At 37.0% G+C, this 18946-nt stretch overlaps 1 protein-coding gene across 1 annotated transcript; it reads right to left on the bottom strand.

Moving 5' to 3' along the window:
* Nucleotides 1-16734, bottom strand: naalad2 (N-acetylated alpha-linked acidic dipeptidase 2). Its single transcript, XM_055028586.1, has 26 exons — nt 16473-16734; nt 15378-15489; nt 14975-15161; nt 12632-12733; nt 12427-12552; nt 12218-12298; nt 11949-12054; nt 11158-11251; nt 10935-11030; nt 10424-10509; nt 9971-10090; nt 9806-9888; nt 9667-9730; nt 9516-9583; nt 9021-9112; nt 7787-7877; nt 7192-7456; nt 6987-7068; nt 6771-6863; nt 3501-6054; nt 3384-3423; nt 2776-2819; nt 1922-2149; nt 1102-1782; nt 482-847; nt 1-298 (listed from the first exon to the last, which is right to left on the bottom strand). Exons 1-20 carry the CDS (start codon nt 16552-16554, stop codon nt 5865-5867), a joined length of 2220 nt encoding a protein of 739 aa, XP_054884561.1. The 5' UTR covers nt 16555-16734; the 3' UTR covers nt 1-298; nt 482-847; nt 1102-1782; nt 1922-2149; nt 2776-2819; nt 3384-3423; nt 3501-5864.
* Between the last annotated feature and the right edge of the window lie 2212 nt (nt 16735-18946).

Raw genomic sequence — 18946 nt, 5'->3', positions numbered from 1 at the left:
TCAGGTAAAATTGGGTTCAGTTTATTATGAAAGTGTAAATACATTCTCTAAACCAAGACAAGGAATGAAACATTTATTTTAAGTCAGCTATTCTTTAACAGAACTGATAGATAAATAACAAATTGTAATACATTGTCATAACCTACAGTATGTATTATGCTGTACAAAAGAAAGAAAATATTTAAGAAAGGCAAAACACAAAACTTAATTTGAAAGTAATGCAAGAAACACACCAGCAGTGATTCAAAATAATCCTCCAGAGTAAAATTAATTTAGTCTTCAGGCATCACAGTCACATCTGTAAAGGGAAGACATGGTTATTTTTTAATGTATTTTGTTTAGTCAAATTTGTCAAAACAAATTTGACTAAAAATTTGTTTTTTAGTCAAATTTGGTGTCCGTTGTGTATATAAGGCTCCTCATTAAAACATATTTGCAATCTACATCAATGTTATGTCAAACTGGACTGTGAACAGCTCACCTTGGCAGATGAAGGGTAACTCATCATGGCAGTTGGCATCAAGCAGGTAGATGTTTTCTGTCTGATTACTCCGGACAATCTTTCCACAGTGATTGTTGAAACGATCAGCCGGAAAACTGCTGATCCACCGAGACTGGTCAACTTTGGCTCCCGATGTCCACTGCCACTTTATGTCGGTGCCAAAAATGGACCGCTCCAGGCCGACCCAGATCCCTTTCTGCAATCCTATCTCGTTTACCAAGGTTTCCTTTAGCTCGTCCCAAACTGTCTGGTTAGTTATTTCAACCAGAGAGGAACTCAGTTGGTCACAGTATTGCAAGGCTTCAATCCAACTTTTTTTTTCTCCAAACAACTCCAAAGATGAACCTTAAATCAAAAAAATCTTATTCATTACTTTTTTACTGAAGCAGAAAAGAACATTGTTCTAGAAACACTTTCATACAGCAAGCATTGCACTCATTGTAGCTCATTTGCAAAAATAACATAAAAAAGACCTGTGGAAAAGCACCTGTAGCCCCATTTGCAAATATTTGCAAAATATACAGGCAAAACCAAAACTAGCAAAGAAAATATATTAAAATCTGTATGACAGTGTAATTGTTTTGTGCTAAAGTACTTACTGGTTTCATCAGACGTTTCAGACAGTGTACAGGTAAAATCTTTTAATTCTACTTCAACTGAAGAAATGGTTGGTTCAAATTCTAACACATCACAGTTTGGGGCTGTTCTTGAGCAGATGCTGCAAGACAATCTCATATCACCAAAAGAAAGATGAAACCACAAATATCCCATGACATTACTGATAAACATCTGAATATGAAATAACGCTAGATTGTTTTAATATGCTCATCAATCCAAGCTCAGCCAAGAAAACCTTTACTTAGTTTTATGGAGAAACAGAACTGTTAGAATAGCCCAGTCATTCACCCAAATGAAATATGGAAAGAAGAAAAGATCATTTTCCTTACTGCTGCATAATTTCCCCCCAAAGTTTTTTAGACGTGAAGATGGCTTGTGAGGAAGAAATTGTCAGATTGTGCTCCTAGTTATTCAACTTAAAATTCATAATATCATCTTTGAGAGTACTATGTAGATTGTTACAAACATTTACTATGAATTATATGTGAGTGGCCCAATTAGAAGCATATTTTCTGACATTAACTTGTTCAAAGCTTATTTCCCCTATATATATGTTTAAAAATAATCACCACATAATTACCTCTCCTCACATTCCTTGCAAACTTTTGGAGCAGAGCATGAATGTTTTTTGCAGCATTTTTTACACATTTTGTAAGTTTTTCCTAGAGCATGAAAACAAACATCTGAGTTATACAATCTGAAAATATAGAGAATTTAAAAAACATTTTCCTTTAGGCACATAATTCAAGGTTTAGTTTATTTATAGTCATGACAAAAACTAAGGCTTGTAAAACATATCACCTTTCACCACAACTTCAAGACACGGGAAGGTATCGGCATCTGGCCAAGAACAAAGCTCTGGGAAAGCTCTTAATACCAGCCTGAATTTGTTTGTGTCAAGGCGAGAACAACATACTTTCAAAACATTTCTGTCATTCATGTTCTTGATAATCCATGCCTTTGGACACTCATCAATGATGATGTTCTTTTTACAGGATGTTGCTGTAGTAGAGAGTGGCTGGACAGTTGCTAAAACACAGGGAAATAATGTCAGAGGTTATATATTTATGTATATATTTTCATGGATCCACCATATAAAACAACAGAGTACAACCGTTTGGTGTTACGACTTTCTGAATATAATAACCAAAGGTTAACTATTAAAGCTGGGTGTCATATTTGGAAATTAAACAAGGAAACTTTACTGGTTTCAAAATACTTGAAATAGATGGCTGGATGTAGACTTCTTTCCAACAAAATCTTAAGATAAGCTTTATTTTGTTTTTATAAACTATGCCAAATTATATAAATAAAGAAGAATACATAATGTGTGACTTTCAACTTGTGAAACTTTCACAAGTTGAAATTACAGTCCAAATGTATTGGGTAGCTTGCTAAATGTCAAACTGCTTGATTAAAGTTTATACAAGTCAATGTAAATATTTATTCCTTTTTGTTGATGCCAACACTTCTGGACTTCTGATAAAATGGTGGACAGATAAATGAAGCCACACACTTTCAACACAAAATTTATATGAATAGTAGGTTTAGAGAACCAATAAATGTGAGTAAATATACAAATAATTATATATTTTCAATAAAAAGAACAAAGCAAGTTAATTACAAACACAAAATTGCAAAATATAGGAACATACCCAGCAACATTAGAAGAATGATCTGATGATCCATGGCCTTTAACCTTTTAGAAATTAAAAGTAAGTTTAAGCAAATGATTGAACAATGATTGTCACAAGGATGGCTATTGTTGTTTTTTTTTTTTTTTTTTGCATAAACAGAATTTCTGCTGCAGCTTAACAACTTTTATTGAACTGAAAATTGCAAGGATCGTATTGATTACTGTTAATCCAGATTTTTTTCTCTGCCAATGCATAAATCCCCCCACTCCTCTCCAGGAGCTCCACTACCCATGTAATGTCTTCTTTTCCTGGTTTGAGATTCAAAAGTGTCTCAGACATGAAAACTATATTTTTGGGTAAACGTCAAGGATAGCTAAGAGTCCATCAAACTTTTTAAACTTGTTCATATGCAGGATATGAATGCATAATACTTAAAATGTAATATACTACCAAATATTGCATTGAAATTGCGATATTGCACACACTGATGTTTTAAACATGATTGTGATTCAATATATTTTGCTTTTCTACATCTATTTATAAATTACAGGGTAATTATTCAAGATCTTAAATTTAGATAATATCTAGTATTTTTTCAATGCTCTTTGGCTTTATTGTAAACTTACCTGGTGAAGCAGCAGGTAAGTTTGCTGTTTCAGACCAAAGCTGTCACAGAAGAATAGACCATTGAGAATGAACTTTAAAAACATTTATTCTCTTTTTATGTGACTGACCACACCTACATGATCCATTTTTTCAGAAGGAAAACATCTATTTGCATCTTCTTCAAAGATCAGCCCTATCATGGAAAGCAGCTTCGCCAGTGTAATAAAGCAGCCTTGTGTCCCAGTTACTGTAATGCCTTGTATTTGAGAAATGTTTATATTTTTTGTAGCTTTCCTGGCGCCCCGACTGTTGAGATATAAAACAAAACAAAAATTACATGTACATATGTTTTCACAGACCCTTCTAAATACTTTTCCGTAACAATTTTAACAGGAATTGTAGCCTCAGAATCTACAGTTTCCAACTCTCAGATGTAAAATGTCAAGCGTCAGTGCACAGCTGTTTTCAGATGTGTTCAAGGATCTTAGTTGATATTTAAGTCTGGGGTCAGGATGGGCCACTTAAGGACATTCTTGTTACCCCAAAGGCCATTATTTTTGGAAGGTGACTTTTAGGAAGGTGTCCCTTCGTACCTAAATGGTGAAACTGTGACGTGTGAAAGAACGTTTCACATTTATGAACTTGTCTTTTACAAAAAGGGAAGTAAGATTATGTTTGTATTTATGCAAAACACTGTACCAGAGCTCTCCGACGTCGAGGCCAACAACACAGTGGCCCATGCAAATATGAAACTTTTCATGGGCTTAAAAGTTGCTTTACACAAAGGAATAAAACTTAATACAAATTCAGGTTAGAAGGAAGCGTCATGATACATGGTAATAAATTCTCGTAGGGTTTTTTTTCTAGTATTTCCTGATAATGGTCAATACTTTTCAATGTAATATTTCTCTGTATTCAGCAAGACAATCTGGCGCTCGGTATTTGAGGGAGCTTTTTCCTAGATCTTTAAGGTTCTTTTGACCATTTTGAGTTCTCAGATGATAGACATACAAAAGCATATAGTGAGAATATAGACTGAAACTCAACTACATGTTGTGATCCCATGTTGACTGGACTTTTAGTTAGTTATTTTCTCATTTTGATCATTTCTTTATTGTTTTTATTTATTGCCACATTAGTTTATTCCTTGTCTCAGTTCTGTTTGTTTATTTGTTTCTATTTTGCGTATTTGGATTTGTGTCTTTCTGTGCAATATGATGGGATCAATGTCTTTTTTAGGGGCAGTATGAAGTGTTTTCCAGCCACATTGTGCCATTTTATAGCACAATCTAGTAACTATGTTTCCTTCAGTTGTCATAAAAATGTTTAAATCAAATATGACTTAAAAGAAATTTGACCTTGTACATAGTGATAAATATAAACCATAAATTTGTCATGACTTTTAAATCCCATTTAATTTTACAGCTTATTATTATAGCTTTAGTGAACGATAACATAATGTTTGCATTGAAGTACTTCCCTCCACAAATTGCCCAACATATAAGAAGAGAACAAGCTCTGAATTTACAAAATGTGATAAAAATATATGCAGGAGTTGCTCATCGTGTAATTTGACTTGATAAACCTCCACCACAACTGGGAGCTTATTATGTTTAGCTGTCATCATTACAGTTGTTATGAAAAGAGACTTTATCTCTGCAGAATTAATACAAATACAAATTCCCTGTTAAAAATGTGAATTCAAACTATTATTATTGTTTTTTTTAAACATGTTAACATATCAGGTATCCCAAAACATTTCACTTATGTACATTAACAAACCCAAAACAACATAAATATACAGTATTACTATGACTAAAAAAATGTCTTTTGAGGAAGATAAATAAATTGTGACATGTTGATATTTACCAACATTCTTTGAACAGATAATTACATGAAATACTATTAGAAAGTGTCAGTGCTGGAAATACTGAGGTTGTGACTCTGGAGCCCTCGTGTGTTGAACATTAGTTCATCAATGGTCCCACAGCTGGTCTATTCAGGCAAGACTGTGAACCAGACTTTGAAGTGAAACGGTTAAAGAATTTCATAGCACCACTTTGATAATGGTCCTTTGATTAATTTAAAGTACTTCCCTACACCACTGACATGAACTGCTTGTGTTTACAGTATATATAAATAAATGCTTTTATGTTTCTACACATTGATTCATAGTTTATTGTGACTGTAGGAGGTTCATCTGTAAAACTCAGATATTGAAATGTCACATCAATTTCTCCTTATTCTGTGTTAAAGAAAAAGATAAATAATTTCTTGCTTCCAGTGTTTTTATTGTCATTTCTTGTAGCAAACAATTCATGGTAAACAAAGAAATTAGCATTTTGATTACATTCACAGCACTCACCACGGTCTGGAAAACTGACCTGATAAGCTGCGGAGCTTGATTTGTCTAAGTGTGTTGAAGATAAAATTTTAAAAAATCCAGTCTCATCACATCGTGATATTAAAGTTCTCTGATTTCTGTGCTTCAGGCTGTGCTTTCATGCAGGTGGCGTCAGAGTCATGGCAGCAGCATGAACTGTGAATGCTGCGATGCTGATTTGTCGCTTAACTTCCCGCCAGGCCTTCTCTGGGTCAGCTGAGTTCTCAATGTCAAACAGTGCGTCGTATATCCCAGGAAAAGACTCCCCTGCATATTTGTTATGGCTGCTGGGAGCGAAAATCACATGCCTGAAACACAGAGTAGAGACGGGGGAGAAAAGACAGCATTGTGTTACAGGAGCCGAGATACACAAACATATTAGTGTATTCATTGAAAACATACTTAAATTAGACAGGAGAAAAGCTGCTGATCCTCTGTGTATGAATTTATGGAAGGCTATGTTTGCAAAAACCCAAACTAAAGAAAACATTAAAGAAATATGTACGATGTGAGGGTTTTCTTTGGAAGCAGCAACAGTTAAAATTACTTAATTGTCGAGTGTAGCACAAGGATTATTTAAAATAATTATTGAAATAACTCAATAAATCAACTTTGCACCTGAAAAAGCTGGTAAGTTGATCCACTCAATGTTTTTTAAAATTTGTATTTTTGAGCCAGTTTGTTGTAGATCAAAGTCATATGAAAATAGGTCAAATGAAAATAATAATATGTAAAAATGAATGTTTTAGATTTAAAATGTTTTAAAGCCCTCTCTGTAAATGTCAAACATTTCGTCATGCAATCAGTGTCCTGATTTTCATTCCTACTGACGAACACTCTCATCTAAAACTTTGTCTGGCAGATTAAACCGGGGCTCTTCTCTGCAAGAAAAATACAAGAAAAAATGGAGCAAACATATAAAAAACCCAAAACCATTCTCATGCACAATGGTAAGAAATAGTCAGAGTAATTAAGACTTGTATTTATTCCGTAGTAGTGTTGTCTAAGTGTGAAGAGCATGAACCTGTAAAAGGGTCTCCCTGGCAGGCCGAGAGGGTCGATGAAGGCTCTCTCAAGGTACATGAGTTGGTCATTTATGATTCGCACCTGTAAAGGACTAAAACAAAATACCATTGCACTGGTATTACTGTTGAAAGGAACAACAGTTTCTATGTTTGCACAAATTATTTATTATTTATTGTTATTTTCTGTTCAACCACAGATGTAAAAGGTTTCTTACTCCTCTATGTTGAGAGTCTGCAGACGCTCATGGAAACCTTTAGCTGCATTCGTAAAGTTCTCCACTGCAGAAAACAGCGACTCTAGAAATAAAAATATGAAAAGCTCAAGAAATATTTAACTCCAGCTGCAAAAATACATCATCATCTTGCGGTCAGCAGTAGAGCCTAAACAATATCAACAGGTAAAGGTGAACATGAGCTCACCGAATGACACATTGTGCGTCTCCATTAGTTCTGTGTGTGTCTGTGCCAGACGCGCGATGCTGTCTGCGTACTTCCTCAGGGAGTCTGCGTACTCATTAGCATTGAGAGGAAGCACCTGGGAATCTGCCAACAGGAAGATCAGCCCTCCTCTCACTTGAGCCACCGCCCGGAGCCTCCTGAAGGTTGGGTCGTAAAACTTCTCCACTATCTCAAAGGTTTCATACACACTGTGATAGACAGGGTAGCTACTGTATCGCTCTGTCTTCTGAATGGACACACAGACATACAGAGAACAGGACGTTTCAATTAGTTCTCAATACAATTATCTTCTATAGATCAGAGCCAAACTGTAGTGCAAGGCTATTCTTAAATATAACTAACTATTAGAAATTTGCTAAATTTTTAAAGTTGCCACGTCAAAGAGATTTTTCATTGCAGCTTCAGCAGAGTAAGAAAAGATTAGAAAGCGCTACGTCAGTCAAACCAAACACACCTCTACAGGTTCGCACTTTATGAATTTACAATACACAACGTGGCAGAAGATTGTTGAATATGTTGGACATGTATGCAGATCCAGCGCTCTGAGGAGTCTCACCTTGTTCTTCGTGTATCTGGCTCTGCCTGCCGCGATTCCCAGCCGGATAAAATAGGCCTCAAAATCACTGCCTGACCCAAGTTTACTGATCCTGAATCAAACCAGGAAGGAAGACATACTGACTTAGTGAGTTTTGGATTTATGTATATTTCCTTCCAAATAATTAGCTAAGAATAGACAACATGTTTTAAATAGTTGCCTATTTTTCATCTGAGAAGTTATAAATTTAATAGTTTGCAACTGGCATCACATTTACTTCTTTTCTTGTAAAATCTCACTTCATTGTTTTTCCGTTGATCTTAATGTAGATTACATTATTTCATTTCTCCATCTGGAAGCATTCGAAACATGAACTTTTACAACAGTCTTTGGTGCAATAAAAGCTGTGAAGACTTATGACAGCTGGTTAAAAATTAATCAAATTATATGTTAGCGACTCTTGGAAAACAAGAAGCAAAATCTTCTTATCTGGCTAAACAAGACTTTACAAAGCGTTTAAAAGTACTTTGAAAAAATACAACGTAACAAAAAAAAAGGGATACATGAGAAAAGTCAAACACAAAAAAGATCATTGTTACTACTGACCAGCCTCACATGGTCAGATAGTGATGATTGCATCATCATTTCATTTTGTCAGAGAGATTGGAGGAGACTATCCAACACTGAGGAAATTGAAATCTGCTGTTTTAAGAAATGCCTTAGAATTTTGAATCAAAACTCTATAAAGTTCACAAAACACGAATGATATTAAGAAACAAAAACTTGAGGTCTGTCATCTGAATTGATTGGCCACAGCCTAAGTCTTCATGCAACCTTAAGGAAAAACATTTCTGAAAATAACATTAGAGAAACATATAAAATCCACAGGCAGAGGCTAATACCAAAAATATAGGAGCATTTGTTTTTTTACCTTAATTGAACCAGTAGGTGGCACTATTTTATGCTGCAGTTTGAACATACACTCAGTATAAGTGTGGAACTTTCTCACTGGTTGGAAACAACAATTATTTACCGCTGCGCTTCTGTGTAAGCTGCATTATGAAAACAGTAAATGTATGGTAACAAATGAAGGTTTTTAGATTTGGAGGAAACACATTATACCCTACTATTTCAAATCAGGCAGAGAGAAATTTGGACTATCTTTGTTAACAAATATATAAACATTTAGAGAATGGTTTTCTTTCTTCACTTGTTTGCATATTAGTTTGTAATTATTTATATAAAGGTTTTATACCGGGGAGCATCACGGTCATTTGTCCAGTTGTCCCTCTTATGCCAGCTCTCGTACAGAGAGACTCCCTCCTCTCCTTCCTCTGGACTTGATATCTATACAGAAATGTGGACAGAGAATCAAACCTGGACAAGATTTAAAAAACAAAACAAGAAGATGGGACATTTAAACGGATTTTGGACAAACGTTTATACACTTCCATCATGGAAACTGTTCCTTTTTGAAGGCTTAGACATTATAAAAACAACCAACTTCAATGCATTTTAGAAGCATAAAATTGTACTTTAAAAAAAAAAAATCTAATATTCAAATGTTTCTCTGTTTGTTTTAGTTAAAAGAACCTCAACAAGCTGTGGCTTGATAATAGCTTTTCAGCCTCCACTGTCCTATTATAATTGTGACTGTGTAGTTGATACCCAAGAAGGATATGAATGATATTAATGAACCTCATAAGTGAACATGTACCAGAACCACATGTATCAGACAGGGTGTGCTCACCTGCTTGGTGAGGTCGTAGACTAACGTGTGCAGAGACGGAGTGCAGTCAACCCTCAGCGTGTACATACCTGGGATTTTAACAGACAAATTAAAGCCAATCAAATCCACTATTTCTGACGGAGAGGACAAAGTCGGGCTCTGTTTTGTTCACCTTCTATGGCAGAGTCTGCATTGATGTAGGCCACAGCTCTCTCCTGCAGCAGCCTGGCATTGTCCTGTTGGGATCGATGAGGTTCAATCAGTGCGTCTACGTGTCAATAAGCCTGCATACATGATTGCTTCTGTGGTACCTCGGCCCATTCTGTCGATCCCAAAAGACCAAACTCTTCTGCATCCCAGCTGGCGAATATCACCGTCCTCCTCGGCCTCCAACCTAAACCACGATCAGACAGAGATGCCGAAAAACTGATTACTGAATCTGTCATTGTCCGTTTTACTCATTTGAGAAGTTGCACCTTTTTTGAGCAGCCTGCCAGCACCCCTCACTGTTTCATGAACCACTGCTGCTCCAGACATCGGGTCAATTCCTCCAAACACCCAGGCGTCCCGGTGCCCTCCCAGGATCACATATCTGTCTAGAAAACAGCAATTCAATCCTCACCTTCTTAGAGTTACTGCCTTTTATGCCAAAAAGGATTTTCATTTTGCTTAAAACATCTTTCGACTACAAAACGTGGTTAAGTTTTTAAGTTTTTCACAATCACTTTTGCAAAAAAATATTATTTAGGCCCTTATTTTTAGGAATGTAACGATTCGATTTTAATAAACCGCTTTGTAATTTTTAATAATAGGCACAAAACTAGCCTGTCTATGACCCTACCTGCAGGGATCAGACTATTCTGGTTGCAACCAGGTGTAATAATAGACAGCAGGTATGTTTCATGAGTTGACTTTAAATAAATAGGTACCTGGCTCCAAAGCTCCTCTGATCTTTCCAATGACGTTGTAGATCCTGGTTACCTGGTTGTTGCTGTAGATGTTCATTCGTACCTTTCTGCAGCAAAACAGGATCCAAACAAAGATGAGAAATAAACACCAAAAGGAGCCAATGTCAAATTTAGCTCAACATTAAATGACTGCTGCAAGAAAAAACATTTATTCTAGTTTCTAAGAGTGTTTGCTGTGCAGCATGCTGTTTCCATGCAGGGTTATGTGTGAAAATGAATGTGTCACAGACAGGAGGCACAAGAGGCCTCATTGTGCTTCCACTGGCTGCTTGCCACCAAAGGGTCACAGGTTTGGAAGAGAGCAACAAGAAAAAAAGGACAAGGCGAGGCACCTAATAAATCAAAACAGAGTGAAGACCGAACTGAAGTGGCAGAAGGACAGTTTAACAGAAGAGATGTTGATTTTAACAAATGAGGGAGTGTGACTATCACCTTATTGCAGAATGCTAACTTTGGCATCAGGAACACTTACTGGCTCTTGAAGTCTTCTGTGAAGCCCGGTCCAGTCTTATAGGAGACATTCAGAGCTCCTTTCCAGTTGTTGGGTGGAATCTGTCCCCCCATGTTTCTGTTATATTTCAAATACATCGTAAACATTTCACACAATTAACAGCAAATATGGAAACAGTACTTTGCATGTTAGATGATAATTTGGAGACATATCATTGTCAACATCTAGTAGAGAAAGCATGTACTTTAAGAGGTGAATTGCGTCGTGGAAGCCGATTGGATGAACTGGAATCTTGGGAAGTCCGACTCCTTCCTCCGGGTTGAGTCTGTAGGTGTATTCTGGACGGAAACACACAGGTGTGACAAACTGTCTTATCTACTTTTCTTTGCTAATACATCCATAACCTTTTGTCAGTTTAAATTGATGGGAAAGCTTTTATGATTTTCCATTCATCAGCTCATTTAGGTCCCTTTGACTAAGCCATTTGAACACATGGAAATGCTTTGACCTAAACTCTTTTTGCAGCTCTGTCTGTGTTCAGGCTAGCTCTCTTGCTAAAACATAAACCTCAGCTGTAACCTCAAGTCCTCTCCAAGCTTTCTACCCAGGGTTCATTTTTTAAGGTTTAATCCATTGATTAATCCTATTGATAAAGACCTGATCTCCACAGCATTATCCAGACACCTCCATGTTTTATGGTGAAGGGTTGTGTTCAGGTTCAGGTTTATGCTTTGTGCTTTTCAACCACTTAAATAATTTTGTTTGCAGTTTATAAAACACAAATAGGTCATATCTAAACAGACAATGTTTAGGTGAGCTGTAGAATAACATGCCTGTTAAGCCAAAGCATAACAAGCGCTTTAGAATAACATCTGTGCTGTTATTCCACTGGCGTGCAGCGAGTATGAAATTCTTGTGGCTTTCTCTGTGACTGTGACAAAATATGGAAAAGTTCAAGGGACATCAACACTTTTGCTAAACATTTTATGCCCTCATGCAGGCTATAGAAAGTTTAATTTATTTTTTTTAACGCACCTTTAGCTGGGTATCCTGGTGTGAGGGGATCTCCTGCGCCATTCAGGTTGAGAACATTTCCTCTCTGAGCTCCTCCACCAGGCAGGTTCCAGCCGTCAGGGTACGGCTGCACAAAGCCATGGTCAGCGACAGAAATTGTCTTGTGTCTATTTCCCACCACTCACAATGTTCCAGATGGTAAAAAACTAGGAATGAATGCTACATTTCTTACTTTTTTTTAGCCTGGAATGTGTTTTTTAATTATTTTTTTAAACTTTGTATCAGGTTACCTTGACTCCTGCAGCCCAATAATCAGCAGGATCAGAGAACATAATGACTCCCTTTGCTCCTGCTGACATGGCGTTCTTCACCTTTGAGACAAAATGAGCACAAGAGAAAATGCTTATTAATGTTGGTCATGTCATGAGAACCGACAAGGCGAATGAAATGTTCAGAGACAAAAGTGCAAGGTGAGTCCGCTGATCACATCTTTAAATACCTTATTGCCTCTGAATATTTTCCCATATCTGACTATTACAATCTTCCCTGTCACACTGATGTTCATCTCTCTCTCCAACTGGAAAAAGTCCTCTGTTCGACCGTAGTTCACGTACACCAAGTCTCCCTGGAGGAACATGAAATAAAGATTTAGCTGCACTGCTTTCTGCTTCATCGTGAATGTGTCTGAGTGGATCTGAATGCACCTCTGGATGTCCCTTGGGAGAGTAAGCGCTGTACGGAGGCACAATGTTGCCGACGTCCTCATAGCCGTGTGGAACTGGTTCAGCCAAGCTGGTGTTGAAGACCTGACATAGTGAGACCAGAATGACATGAAGATGAATAATTGAATCTGTTGCCAGCTTTTTGAAGTTCCTTGCGCTTCATATTATCATTATTTTTGGATTTGACAAGAAACATTTGACACAACAAACCTGTAAAGATACAATCAGTTACACAGTAATACAATCTGATGCAACACGGTCAAACAAAAATATGATGCAACACATTGTGTGCTTTTGACTCATTTTGACTTTGATGCAATAACAATCTAATACAATTTGATACAAAGCAACACTACATAATACATTACATAATTTCATGCAATACATGCATGATACAATATAAAAATAAATAGGGATGCAGTTAAATATTGTCTTAGGAGCCAATTTTCTGATGATTAGTAATCGTAATCAAGTAATGAGATAAAAACAACTGCAGATATCTTATTTTAGTCACTGAGTTTAGTTCACACAATGCCAAAAATACAAATAAATGGTTAATTTATTTTTTAAAATAAGAAAATATACATTTTATTGCCTAAAATGCAATGACATAGCATTGCTTTATCATTTGTAGAAAAGGATGCATTTGCAGCTAAATGTACTTCTAATAATGCATGTAGATTGCATATACAGACAAATAAAGGGTTTCATCTTAAATGCAAAATGTGTATATTATGCTACAGTTTTGCCTTAGTTACTGTTCATGATTAATGTAAGGAATTGTTGCAGCCCTGCTTTACTAAGTTGTTTAATGTGCAAAGATTCAGTACAATGAACTTTATAGTCTCCAAGTAAATATACATTTTGAACTCCACTGTCCAAAACATCACACAAATAAAGGACACTGGTATTTGTACTTTGATTCACATACACAAATTAAATGAATGAGTTTTTTTTATGATTCTCCATTTTGTTAATCGCAACAAACATAGCAATAATAAAAAATGATTTCTAACAGCAGAACCAACTTATAACAAATATATAATCAAAATAATTTTAGTTTGCTTTTACATAGAATTATTAATTTACTAATTTCAGGAGATAATAAGCAGACCAACTTATTTAGACAATATTTTTTAAGTTTACTGGGTTTGTGGTTGCATTTTTTTGTTCACTTGGTTACTCTATTTTCACTCTGTCTTTGTGTTTTCCCTTGTGTGTTTTTAGCGTCACTTGTGTTCAATTAGTCAATCAGTTCTGGTATATTTTTGGACCTAATTTTATGTTCAGCTGTTGGGTCATGAGAGTTCATTTAACTAAATTTCACTGTCCATTTTGTCTCATTTGCATCTGACTAGAAGGCTTGTTGTTTTTCTGTTTTATTCACAATTTTCTACATTGTTTGTAAATACAATGATTCCAGCTATTAGTGAGGGAAAGTAATTACTCCTGGCGTGAAAACATAAGTAAACTGTGATTAATATGATTAATCATACTGACTAAAGTGAAATGTTGATAGTGTGATGGTCTGCTTTGCTGCATCAGGCATCTACATCATCTACATTGATGTTATGGGAAAACGCTTGGTGGCAATTGTTGCTGTTATTCGATTTAGAGGCAAATCACTTTAGTTATTTTTCCTTCAAAATGAAATGCCACTTTAAATTTACATTTTAAAAGAAATATAGATCTAAGAACAAATTTTACAGCACTGCAGCTGTAAATTTTTGATTGTGGACATGATTGTTGTCCAGCTGGACGTTTGTCGGCTGAAACAAATTATCTTGTATGTAAATCCAAATTTTGTCAAAATTCCTTAATGCGTCCCTGCACGCAGCAACAACAGTCACAGTTCTTTGTTGTTTTTGTGCTGTTTCATTGTCTGTGTCATGAGACACAAGCAGAGGTTTATCTCACAGTGAAACTATAAAAGGACCTTGGACCTGAGCGAAAACTTGCAGAGGGAAGGAGGAGAAACTGCCTGGAGTGGTATGTGATCTCCACATGCTCTTCACTAACACACTCAGAGGTAGGTTTTGGATTGAATTAGCCTTATCATTGAAAATTTGTGAGAAAATCTACATCTTTTCACCCTATAAATGAAGTGACTGTAGAGAATCTTCCTTCACAGTGCTAAAAACAGCAAATTAGGTTCGTTACACTAAATGTTTTCCAGTCATGCACAAGGAATGCTGTCAAATTAGTTTGTAAATGTGAGCGCCAGACATAGGGAAGGTTATTCTGAATGCAAAATGCAAGAAAACAAATGCAGTCTTCTGCTATACAAGTCAGTCTTGCTGCACATCTTGCTGACAGCTTCCTTACCTCTTTCCCATTGTGATCCACTACGGAGATGTAGTTTGGCTGTGATTTATTGGGATAGGACAGCAGGATGTCATAGGGCACCAACTCCACTGAGTCCAATCCAAAGTCCTGCCACTCCTTCATGATCTCCTCTGCATATTTCAGGTTCTGCTCCGTTCCAGCCAGATGGGGGAGACGGGTGAACTTCCTGCAAAGAGGACAGTAACTGTGACACTCGTGGTCTTAAGGCTCATGTCAGCTGTTCTTTCATATCTGATTTTGAACTTGGTCTCCGAGTTGTGTCTTTCTCTGCCTGTTGGTACTGTGCAGGACGGAACGAAATTAGAAGCCGGCGCATTCCTTTAATTCTTGAGGCGCAGAGGCAGTTTTGAAAATAATCGTTTGAAATTGGTTTTTTGTTTACCGGAGGTGGTCTCTGATCAGGTCTGACCGCATTTCATCCAAAAACTCCAGCAGGTATTTGCTTGAGGTCTTGTGGTTGTTTGCAGGTACCTTTGAACGCTTTGCGAACCACCCTAAAACACAAAACGTACAAAGCATTCAGTCGGGATGTTTGAAAAATTAGCAGTTTTCATGTAGATAAATAATTATTTATTATGACTAGCTACTTTGAAGATAACAGTAAAACAATAAAAAAAAAAAAAAAAAAGGTTCAGATTATTCACATCCTTCCATCTCAAAAGGAAACAAAAAAAATTAAAAGTACAAACTTCTGCTTTTACTCTGATTTTAATAGGTCATAAAGAAGATTATTTCGCTTTCAGGCTTTTATCTTCCAGTGAACACTTCAAACACTGGTAGCTTGGCTAATTGTTGCTAGCATTACATTTTCCAGTGAAAACACATTGAACAGTACATTAGCGATTCAGTGAAATAGATAGTGGCAAAGGACAAAGTAAAACATTTCAATAAATAGATCATAAATAACGCCACCACTGCTACTTTTCTAACTTCCTGCAGCAGTTTGCTGCCCTGCAGTCCTAACTTAATAAGCTCGAGCTTGCTTTAAGTTTAATCTTTATGTTTGATATCTAACGTACACAACACTGCTACAGATAACTCCGTTGGTATCTTTCCAAAGATTGCTACAATGCCACAGTGATTCATTGTTTGAGTTTGCTTGTGTTTCATTGGGAGTTAAGTTGCTCAATCCTTCAAAGTGGGGGATGGTCACATGTATTTTGGTCAAATTTTCTGCTGCGGACAATTACGAGCCTTAGCCAGCCTTATATTTTTAACACAGCTGTGGTTATAGGCAGTGAGTGTTACCCTGCTGTTAGCGCTGAGATACTGAATGAGTCAAAGTGGTGACAGTCACACTGGGGATAAACAGCATCACAAATCCTACACAAAACATAACATCTTCGTATCAAGATTGTTAATGCAATTACAGTGGTTACTGAGCAAAGACCATGTGATTAAGCTAAATGTCTCTGTAATACTGACATTGAGTCAAAAGCAAACAGCCCCAAACATACGCTGCGTTTCTGTGCCTCACCAATGCAGAAGCCCAGCAGGAACAAAGCTGTCACAACCACAGTCCACCAGATCCAACGAACCAACCTGCTCTCCCTCTTCATTTCCAAGCAGCTCTACGGCCCTGAGATCCACACGGCGCTGGCTCTGCAGAGGCTCAGATAAAGAGAGTAATTTGCTTAGAAGTGCACAGTGGGAGAAAGGCAGAGTGAGATGGAGTGAGGCAAAGCGAGCAGGGAGGAGCTGAAAGTCTGTCTGTTAGAGGCGGTGAAAGAGAAGTTGGGAGAGGGAGCTCATTAGTGCTGTTCTTTGTTAGGGCATTTGATGTGCACCTTGGCCATTCATGTGCTGACTCAGGATTTGTCAGTATGAGCACACAGGGCCACTCTGAGGAGGCTTTCTAATATCAGGACATGCAATACTTTCAAATTAGGGAAGGAGAGGAGAGACTCCCGACAAGATTAACTTGACTCATGTTCCTCTTGAGGAAGTGTTGCAGAACTAACTGTAAAGTTCAAAAAGTTGCAGAAAAGACCATAGGAAGAAAAAAAAAGCCAGATTAAATGTATTTTAAGATCTTAAACAATAAAAAACCTTATTTTTAAAATGGATAAAAAAAATAACCAAAATTTGGTTTGAGTATTTCTGGAAAAATAGAAATTTTCATCTTTAAAGTCAGCCTAACTCGCAATGAGAACTTGGTTTGCAGCAATTTCTGTTAGGGTTCACTTGAAGATTTATGCTGGACCTCTCGTGCACGCTGCTGTCAGAGTGTTGGTTTCCCACACTGCAGCATGTGTCCTCCGTTGTTCTGCTGCAGCCTCTCCTGGGTCTTCGAACAGCTGTGTGCTGTGAAGGACCTCCCTTTCATCTGATGGACCGGTGCGTGAATTGGTGAGGCTCTGCTCCCAGGAATGCGGGAAGTCAACACAGGTCACAGCTATACTTGTCCTCTGGGTGCTTCTTATCTGAGGCTTTTATTGAAACCGCTGCTTTACATTGTGTGGAATGGCTGATTTTATTCCACTTCAACGGTTTTTGAGCCAAGCCTTTGCTACTGTTGGAAATACAGCAGTTGACTATTTACTCTCAGGTAGCGAGTTCATTCAAGCACAGTTTCCAGAGTGTGTGACATCACAGTTTATGTTTGTATGCATGCAGTAAAACATAACAGGATGGCAGTTTGTTATGGTGAAATTACTCACTATGTCTTTTCAAGAATTTTTATAATCACTATAAAAACAGATTAAAATGCTATTTGACTGAATCATAAAAAAGCACATGTGCTCAGTGAGGATCCTTGCTGATCTGTAAGTCAGTTACTGTCACTGTGATCAGTTTTCTGCAGACGCATCCTGGTTTTTCACGGCAGCCTGTGAAAAACCGTCTCTGCACGCTTGATTTCATAAGAATAGTCTCTTGAAGGCCCCTTTAGAGTTTTTTGCAATCACTTTGGTGCATTTCTTGAATAATCCTTGACAGTTGCAAAGCAGCAAATGCATTTTCAAAACAATCAGTACAAACAGCAAAATATTGATTACCTACAAAAGCCAGTCTTTTCCTCAAAATCCTTAATAGTTAATGAACATGTCAGTGCCAGATGTTACATTACATAGTGACAACATGTTTTGTCATGCTGTCAATATAACTCTTCAGGGATTTTCTGTTGTAAACATTTTCTAAAGTTTTTTGACAAGAATAAGCTATAATTGTGGGAGCTCAATGGCAAGAGACTAGACAAGATTCATAACACAATTTGTTGGGAAATTACAATGAATCACATATTGTGATACAGAAATGAACAGACATCACTGCAGAGGACAAAGGAAAAAAACAAGTAAGGAAAAAACGGGAATATAAGAATTTAAGGAAATTTGTACATGCAGTTCTGTAGAAAATAAAGTAAATCTTCCAGCTTTCTTTCTTTTACAGAGATAATTTAGTCAGTGGGGTTAAGAATGAGGAGTAGAGTGAAAAGAACTCCATAAGCATCTTGTTATGGGTCACAAATCATTACCTATTCCTTCATCGCAACCTCACTCCTCTTCCTCCTCATGCTGCCTGTTGACCTTGTCCAAATCCTTGTCCTTCCATGGTCAGAAATGAAATGGTTGATCTAGTGATTCACCCTTTACCTTCTGTGGAGAAACTCTGGATTCACCTGAGAGTGATTTACCAAATCAGGGCAGCTTTGGACAAAAACCGTCTGATGGAACATATGATGACATATTATTACAAGTCCCAGTGATTTTCTGCCTGATAAAAATATAAAGCAATGAATCAACTATTGTCATTTCTGTTTGACATCAAAATAGCCTGAGGGGCCACTCCTCCCCCTCAAAATGAACGGTTTTAATAAACTGTTAGAGCCCCAAATCAGCAAGGACTTCATGTCCATGATGGATGTTTATATGACCAAAATCGTAAATAAACATTTTGGTCTGTGGCTCCCTCTTGTGGCGGAAAGAAGAGGTGAGGAGCAATGAAGCGACGTTC

This window comes from Poeciliopsis prolifica, unplaced genomic scaffold (assembly GCF_027474105.1).
Source record: "Poeciliopsis prolifica strain line A6 unplaced genomic scaffold, Auburn_PproV2 SCAFFOLD004, whole genome shotgun sequence".
Taxonomy (NCBI): Eukaryota; Metazoa; Chordata; class Actinopteri; order Cyprinodontiformes; family Poeciliidae; genus Poeciliopsis; species Poeciliopsis prolifica.
Note: the sequence above shows the minus strand (reverse complement) of the source record. Positions and strands in the feature narration are given on the sequence as shown.